The following is a 9,330-nucleotide window of genomic DNA, read 5'->3' as shown; positions in this document are numbered from 1 at the left end:
GAACATTTCACGAGTAGACGGAAAAATGGATTCAATAAAAATTTCAGCAAATATTGGACGCTAACTTGATGCCATTTGTGGAAAAGCTGAAGTTAAAGAGAGGATGGCTTCTACAAATGGATAATAATCCTAAACACAACTCAAAATTCACAGTGGATTACATCAAGAGGTGTTAACTGAAGGTTTTGCCATGGCCTTCACAATCTCCTGACCTCAACATAATTGAAAATCTATGGATAGACCTTAAAAGAGCAGTGCATGACAGACAGCCCAGAAATCTCAAAGAACTGGAAGACTTTTGGAAGGAAGAATGGGCGAAGATACCTCAAACAAGAATCTAAAGACTCTTGGCTGGCTACAAGAAGCGTTTCCAAGCTGTGAAACTTTCCAAAAGGGGGCAGTACAAGGTATTAACTCTGCAAGGTGCCCAAACTTTTGCAGACCCCATTTTTTTGTTTTCTGTTATTTTAAATTTTGTAAATGATGGAAATAAAATCTAACTTTTTGTGACATATACGAATGTCCAATCTGTCATTTGATGCTTATTGGAGATTTTTCCATCTTTTCTTGGCTTCTATGGACAAATCTTTACCTGGGGTGCCCAAACTTTCGAGCCCCACTGTACATATATTGTATGCAGATGATACTGTTACATACATATGCAAATAAACTTGTCGAAGGCACTAAAGGAAGAAAAGTATATGGCCGTCTTTGTAAACAAGACTGTATGTGTCGGAATCCCATGAATGCAAGAATCTTAAGTATTTAAAAAAATGATTAAAGGGATATCTTGCATGAGAAATTGTCCTAATTTTATTTTGTAATTAAGTAATTTTCTTCTCTTTCTTATCAAACTATTTTATTGCACTGATGCCCTCTTAACTGGTTGTGTTGTTACAATTTTTTTTGCCTGAATTAGTTCTAACCACTATTGCAGTGATGTTAATGTCAGTGCTTTTTAAGCCTTAATTACTCACATAATATATGTAGGAAATAGCACAGGTGTTACACAAACATTAACTGCTTTACCCAAGTGACACAATAAACCATGACTGTCTGACAGTGAACCAGCATGCACAATACCAGGATCCTAAAACTGATATAGCTAATTGAAATGTAGTCATTGTTAATTTCATTATTTACACCTGTACTTCTACCGAGAAATTTCTGAACGTCTTCAGTAAAAAGGGCCTTATGCACATTTCTTACTTTTGTTTTCATTTTGTGAAATAAAACTGAATTGGTGTTAATAGAGTCTATGAGTGGATCAGAAGTTATTCATCAAGGAATTGTGAAACCTGACGGGGACCTCGGCTATACACCATATAATACAAGCCATGTCAATATGTGTTTATTTGACATACAGAAGCACGAGGGACCTGATATATCAGCCTTCAACAGACCTGAACACATGCTTATCTGTGAAACATGTGAATATTGAAACTTCCAGATTGCATTACTATGTCAATATTTCATCAACAGGAAACTCATATGGTCCTTTGATTACATAATATGTGTACAGATCAAATACACACACTTACGCACACAAAGCCTTGGTTTTCTTACCCTCATGGTCATTTCATAGGAATCAATAAAGCACTGAACAGTCAGTGGTTTTTCTCAGCTTGTCCAAAACACTAGCCCTCTCTGGCTTGTATTCACAAAGACAGGTAGCTCCTCAGCTGGTGATATGGTCTTTGCAGCAGAGAAATAAATCCGACCCTTATTAAGGGTGTGGATTGATCCAATCAATCTTTTCACCACAGGAGGAGTAAGACTCCATTTGAGCTCTGTATGGGGTGTGATGTGCCTTTGCTTGGGCTGTGAACCATTTGGATAACTAATAATAATTATGTGCATGTCTAGATACATTTTGTTTTGCTCTATTTTATGCACAATTTTTAAATATTGTGCAGTAGAGTGTCATTTGTATGTGTGAAGTAAACCATCTGCAGCATATCCACCACCCATAAATCTGCTTAGCTTGGATGGAGCTCCCTGCTCATCCTTTTTAATTATCTCACTCTGCCTCTTCCAGCAAACACATTCCAATTTTCAATCTGTAACATACCTATCCTTTCCCCACCCCCTCTACTTTCTGCAGGTCAGGCATACATCTCCACTCATTGCTGAGTGAGCACTGGGGGGTAGGGTTAGAGAGACAGAGCACAGATCATAATGGCCGGCCAATTATCAGCAGTACAGGGGGTTGGGGAGTTGGGAGGAGTGAGAGATTATGGGAAGAATGGATCAATACACCAGTACGTTTCTAATGAGGGACAGAATTGGTCCAAGTCAAGCAGATGGAAATCCTGCTCAGCCTGGGGGTGGTCTTTCTACACTGTCTTTCAGCAAGGTATCAGGTTTTTGGTGCTGCTTTGTACAACAGCACCCCAACAGGGGAACGACTGCTATCACACTGGATCAGTGATATTCAAATATTTACAACATTTACTGCATTTACTGCGTTCAAAGTGTTTCTCTCGTGCTCTCCTGATCCACCCACATTCCACTTTCTCTAAATATTTCATACATCACTAGGGGCAGCTTTAGAAGGGCCTGAAGAATAATGGCTGTCTGTCCTTCACCAACCCCCTTTTAACCACCCACAATTGCCAGAACAGGACAGTAAATCCTACACCTCACCCACTCACCCTGCCCAGCTGTGTGCTACTATGCACTCACACAATGTGCAATCTTCTGCTTACATTAAAAGGAAGCAAGCTTAAAATGCTAAACAGCTAATAGTCACAGTTTTTTTTCCAAAATGGTGACTGGAATAACACTAACCAACTGTTCAACACCATTATTATACCTTTGGTACTGTTCTTCTCCAGTTGCTTCACTATTTTCTACATCTGCCTCTTTTTTCTTTTCTTTTTTTCTAAGGGGCCTTGTGTTGGGTGGGGGTGTTATTTATGGCTACTCTGTGCAAGTGCACACGCACACGCACACACACATTGAAAGGGCAGTCACACTGCCTGCAAGCATGATTTTACAGCCCTGGGAGGAATGAGTGGTGGAGGAGAGAATAAGGACAGAGTACAAAAGGGGTGAGCCCTTAGATTTACAGGTCCCAGCAGTCAGAATGCAAGCCATGTAGCAGCACACATTTTAAAGCTTTTTCTTTTACCAAACACACAATAAGACAACTGGCTTCATGCAGGAAGCACATATAAAATGAGTGCAGAGAAGGGGATCATTGCTTGTTCCATGGCTGTTTTATATATATATATATATATATATATATATATATATATATATATATATATATATATATATATATATATATATTTTTTTTAAATAAAAAAAATAAAAATTTGAACAGAAGATATGCAATACTTGATGGCTAAATTAAATGTACTGTCTGCATATCAATTAAAGCTGTGTGTGTTTTTGTGTGATAGGAAAACTATAGAATAAAGCACATAGCATATAGCCTTTTCAAATGAGGGTGTGTATTTGTTCAGAGATTTTATTTATCTTTGATTAAATTATTTAAACTAGGAATTGATCATCAATAGTTGGCAATCAATTTTCAGGCAATCAACTAAATGAATAGTCAGTTAATGCGGTCCTATTATGACAAACATATAATGTATTGTACTATACTTTAAAACTTTAAAAACATGAGACCTTTGGACCTCAAATGGAGAAGTCTCTCCCAAAGCCAGAGGAAAAACAGGCAAGGCAAGGATGGCAATGTAGTTGAGTTTAAATGTGTTCCAGTGACAGCGAATATAACAACAACTCTGTAACCACATAATGACTTAATGGGGAGTGGGGCGTACTTTTCAGTTTATACTTTTCATTAAATCAATTTGGGTGTAAAAGATCAAGTAAACAGTGTACAAGTCCAAAAGGGCAATGGAGCACCTCCATGATTTGCTATATCACATTTTCAGAGTCCTCGTAACACACTGTTTAAGGGTGGATTTCACTTTAAGTGTTCATGGAAGACGTAAAATGAAAAGCATAAAAAGCAGCAGTACACCCATTACTCATTAGTAATGAATGGGCGCTGTTTCCTCATCATGTCTTTTGTAGATGTAAGACAAAATACGCCTTTTTGCTATAAGTGTATGCCACATAAACACAATAGACTGATGCCAATGTTATGTGTGTATATATATATAAACCATTTTAGTGGGAGGTAGTACAACAGCTTGTATTTGTGTTTCAGTGTTCAGTGTTCCTGTGGTGCATACTGCCTCTAGTGGGAAATACTGTAAACTGGCAGAGAGAGTCTGGTGCAGCAAAATGCATGGTCAATAGGCCTGCACAATTTGGGGAAAAATACGAATCATGAATCTTTTTTTTTTTATTAGAATTGATATCACAATTCTCTGCCACAATTTTTTTGACCATGACAAAACAAAACAAACTGGCAGTACCAAACCAAGGTTATAATAGTTTTGCATTTTTCATTAGTTTTTATTTTTATTTCATTTTGACTTTTTGTTGTTTCATTTGTTAGTTTTAATTAGTTTTTTAAGCGGGTTTGCTTAGATAGTTTTATTTTTTAAAAATGCTCAGTGTTAGTTTAGTTTTTATTAGTTTTTCTTTTTGTAATCTTGGTTATTTGTTGGTCTAATTTGTATTTTTTTAACAGTAGAAAGGTTGAAAAATATAATAAATGTAATAATAACTCAACAAAATCATACAATTTTAGAAATATGTATTCACAACGTATTCAACAATAACACCAGTACAAACAGTGTACATATGATGATGAGCACACATATGTAAACAGTCAACACAACGCCGCAGTAAGTGTAGAATGTGTTTGACGTGTTCCAGGAGAAAAACCTAAACAGCCAACAGGCTAAAGAAGACAGACACCAACAGGTGTTTTGAACTTTGGTTCCAGTAAAGTGGCAAACTTTTTGAATTCATTCGACTCACACAGTCTAGACATCCCAGAATTAACCCACATATTAACCCACTTTCCCCCCGCATTTGGTGTTCCTGCATATTTACTAACCCGCTATCGGGTCGCCTGTGAAAGCCCACCTGTAGTGTTCTCCGTCCTGCGGTTGTCTCCGTCATGCTGCTGGCCCTGCGTATCAATACAGCCATGACCATAACATTCCCGGGGTTAGTTATTTTTCAGGGAAAGGGGGCTTGGCGTTCTCCTTTACCTTGTTTTTAGCCTCTAAAACATGTTCAAAATGTCATTACAAGTACCTACCCATATGAAGTGATTCCTCCCAAGGGAACACAGTGAATCTCATGTGACAGAAATGCATATATGTTGTGCTAATTCAGTTGTGTTTAGGTCCTGTGTTGATACTGCAAGGAGTGCTTCGGGACCGCCTACAAACACCAACACCAAAACATATTTTCAAAAACAAGCATATGCTTATTTTTTAAAAGTAAGTGCTATAGAACAAATAGCAGAAGACTTCTAGTTATAACTGTGGTAAATTTGGAGATACTACCTTATTTAATCATTTTATTGACAGCCTACGTGTTTTTACGTGTCTCTTTTCTGTGTTGTAGTTTGTAGACGGTCCCTAAGCTCTCAACTGCCGTCTCAACACTGGAACTAAACACAGCTGAATTAGCTCAACTTTCATACATTTCTTTTACATCTACTACAGTCAGATTTGCTGTGTTCACTTGGAAAGAATAACCGCACATGGGTAGGCACTTTATTGACATTTTGAACATGTTTAAAGGCTAAAAACATGTTTAAAACTTGCCATGTTTAAGCCTGTTGGGTGCTAACTCTAGCAGGAGGATAACACGGTGTAGGCAGCACCGATTGGTTTAGTTATTCCCTCTACTGACAGACCTCCAAATTTACAAACAGACCTACATGTTGAATTTGACCGGAATTCTCCTAGCTAGGTTAGCCTCCATGTGTTCGTTTCTCAAATGTAGGCTACTTTCAAATTTATGTGATGTTTCCCTGTAATAAACTGTCCACATATTTTACCGCCTTCCACCGCAAGGCACTTGCTTTTATCTGACACAGTCATAATCAAATAGGACTCTGCTGCTTTCTTCTGACTTTCGGTACCGCCATGAGGCCAGGCGACTGTGGTTTGTTGTGTTCAATTTTACATGGAATGTAGGAATTTATGGGTTACCAGTCGGAAACTATATACGTCTATGGGAAATGTCATGGTCGTAAAGATATAACGTTATTTGCTCCATGAAAGACATTGACAAAGATGAAAACTAAGGACATTTGCTAGATAATTTTAACCAAACCAAACATAGATTCTTTTTTGGCCCTTATAGCACATTGCGCATCATCACAAGCCTTTAAACATAGAGGCCTCAATAAAGAGAAGGGAGAGCACTGCAGCACTTGGGAGCTCTTTAAAACCTATTTTATACAGTCTATGTTTAAAACTCACAGAAGAAAGTAGTAGTGTTTGTGATGTATTTGGCTCGTAAAATTAAATAATAATAAAAGTCAATTCTTTACAAAATTCAATTTTTTTTTATCAAAGCCATTTAAAAATTGAATTGTGAACAGGTTGAATCAAGATCATGATTTTCTAACGATTAATCGTGTAGGCCTAATGGTAAAATCAGTCAAATACAATATCTCAGGAAGGGAATTATGGCCATCCTTCTAAAACTGTCCAGATTGTCTATGAAACCATAAAAAAGTAATTCACAATGATTTAGACTTCTAAGTGTGTTCCTGTCTGGAGGGCAATTAAGTTGTTAAAAACATTGTTTGACTGTGTATTTTTGGCCCATACTGTGTGGTCATGGTTAAGATAAGCTTCTGGATGTCTATAAAATCACAATGCACTATGCCAATACTATTACATGATGAGACAGAATTTGGAAATTAGCATAGCCTCCAAGGGCAGAGGGAGTGGAAAAGCCAAAAGAAGAAGGACAATGGGAATTCCAAGAGTTCAAGCAGTCAACACATAATAACAAAAACTGTGTCAAACTGTCCTCCAAGCCAGCCAAAAGCAAATCACACATTTTTGCCTGTGTTTTTCCAACTACCTGTACTGTAAATCAACCAACACCGACACTCAACTTGAAAAAAATAAAATCCTCCACGTCACATGTAACAAAAGTAAAAGTAAAAGTTATATTAAGTATGAAGTTTTAAAAGAAATTTAGTTTTGGTTTTATACTCTTAACTCTGGAATGTTAAAATGTTTCACTGACCTGTTCTCTGAACTGCTCCTGAGACAGACAGTCGGTCACGTTGATGCAGCCCAACAGACAGCCAGTGGGGTAGTCTTTGGGAAACCTGGGCTCTGCACAGAAACAAGGCAAATCAAAGATCCAATAACATGCTCAAACTTTCTGGCATCGGTTTTCCAAGATGTGTGTATTTCAATTCAACTGAACTGAACTGTATATTGACCAATCAGCCTTATGGATCTTTAAGGCTAATACAGATACAAATATTTGATTATTTAAATATATTCCAATATATTGCCTGATTAACAATATATATATATATTTTTTAATGCAGAAACGCGTACCAAAACCTAAACAGATTTCCTTAACATTAGTTATTTGTAGTTATTTATGAGTTCTCACTAAAATAATATAAGTATTAGTTTTGTTGTCACAATAGAACAGAGGAAGATTTAAATATATTAAAGTTCTGATAAATAAAATGTATAAAAATACAAACTTAAGATAGGAAATTTAAAGTTCTCTGAACAAAAACACACAAAAATTAAAAATCAAGGTTTCCAACAGGGACGTTGTAGAGGGCCCTCTGATGGACAAACTATGCAACGCCAACACTCCTAACTGTCTGTTTTTATTTTATTTTTCTTAAACATTCGTTTATTAGAATCATTTATTTGTCACAATAAAATTATTCTGATGAATTTTTTATTGTCCATTATAAATGCTGATAGCGGGAAATGCCTATATCGGCCCGCCGATATATAGGTTGGGTTCTAATCTAGAAGGTCATCACTTCCAGTATTCCTATTCTTAGATCCTGATGTACTGTGTACAGTGTGTGTACCTTTCTTGTAGATATGGCGGTAGATGGCTTCAACCTCAGCAATTTCCTGAGGAGTCGGCTTCTTGGCTGCAGCAGCAATCCAAAGACGACCCCGATGGGATGTGTACCAAGTTCGCCCCTCAACCCTACACACACACACACACACACACACACACACAGTTGTCATATGAGTTTTAAACTGTATATTTTTAGGTTAGTACCGCAATTGGTTTAATTTCAAAGCTAATTTGGGATTTTATTTGCTCCTTACCTCTTGATGCCTTTGACCAGAAGTGAGGCCCACGGCTGGTGCATGCTAAGGCACCAGCCCCCGTCAGACATCTCCTGAAGGTTTTTGTCTTGGAGCCGCAACTTGTAACGTTCTTCTCCTCCCTTGTCCTCTGCCGAGCTCTTTCCCTGCTTTAGATTTCTCTTGTAGCTTCCACTGCCTCCAACATCCACCCACTGGAAAGTGCATTCATTCATATCATTTTCAGTAGTAGATTCAGTGTGAATACTATGTGCACAACGTTCATGATGGAAAACAGTACATTGCAAACTCAGGATACATGTGGAAGAAACAGCTGTCAATTTCAACCCATTTTACTAAAATTAAATTGAACAATTATACAAATGAGTAGTCTATAGGGGTGGAACGGTACATGTATTAGTATTGAACCGAAACGGTACGGGCGTTTTGGTTTGGTACATGAATTCACACGGAGAATACACGGCATAAAAATATATAAAACTTGTGTGCAAATTAATTAATGTAATGTGGAACTAGAGCTGTTTTGATACCTGGTATTGGGAAGTACTGGAGTTTATGGACCGATCCGATACCATGTAATAAAGCCCTAAATGAAATCTACGTCAAAATATTTTATTTATGTTCTTTTTCTGTTATAACTGTCAAACTGGATGAAAAAAGAAAGTTCTGTGGCGTTCATAGTTTGTGTTCGTTCATGTTTCACAAAGAGTTTAACCTGAGCCAGAACCCACAACAAAGACAGAAATCATATCACATCCATACAGGGATAGTAGTATATAGCTGTTAAAATATAATCAAATATATGACACACTGGTATATATGGATCAGTACTTGGTATTGGCCGATACGCAATTTTAGGTATCAGGATCGGTATTGGGAAGCAAAAAATGGTATTGGACCATCTCTATGCGGAACTAATGTAATGCGGAACTATTGTTAGATGCGCAGGTTCTAGAGACACCTAATCTGTAGCCCCGCCTTAGCTCTGAGGCTAGCCGAGCTCCGCCTACATGCAGTTATTTGTCCGGTCGACAGTCCAGTGAGTGAGTCAGAAACAGCAGCACTAAGGACGAGTATGGCGAGTGGTGGCGACCCACATAGAGGACCT

The 9,330-nt window shown here is 37.6% G+C and overlaps 1 protein-coding gene and 1 long non-coding RNA gene across 2 annotated transcripts in view; both read right to left on the bottom strand.

Moving 5' to 3' along the window:
• Positions 1–2,398, bottom strand: part of LOC116689566 (uncharacterized) — an 18,951-nt gene extending 16,553 nt beyond the window's left edge. Inside the window, exon 1 of the long non-coding RNA XR_004332040.1 lies at positions 2,388–2,398. This is a non-coding gene — a long non-coding RNA (uncharacterized LOC116689566). The remainder of the gene's footprint in view (positions 1–2,387) is intronic.
• The window catches only part of trip4 (thyroid hormone receptor interactor 4), an 83,317-nt gene that overhangs the window by 69,629 nt on the left and 4,358 nt on the right, over positions 1–9,330 (bottom strand). Inside the window, exons 9-11 of the mRNA XM_032516095.1 lie at positions 8,223–8,416; positions 7,973–8,097; positions 7,150–7,241 (exon numbers count right to left, since the gene is read on the bottom strand). Coding sequence (XP_032371986.1) covers positions 7,150–7,241; positions 7,973–8,097; positions 8,223–8,416 — 411 coding nt within the window. The remainder of the gene's footprint in view (positions 1–7,149; positions 7,242–7,972; positions 8,098–8,222; positions 8,417–9,330) is intronic.

Source organism: Etheostoma spectabile, chromosome 1, assembly GCF_008692095.1.
Source record: "Etheostoma spectabile isolate EspeVRDwgs_2016 chromosome 1, UIUC_Espe_1.0, whole genome shotgun sequence".
Lineage (NCBI taxonomy): Eukaryota > Metazoa > Chordata > Actinopteri > Perciformes > Percidae > Etheostoma > Etheostoma spectabile.
The sequence above is the reverse complement of the archived record's forward strand: the minus strand, read 5'-3'. Positions and strand labels throughout refer to the sequence as shown.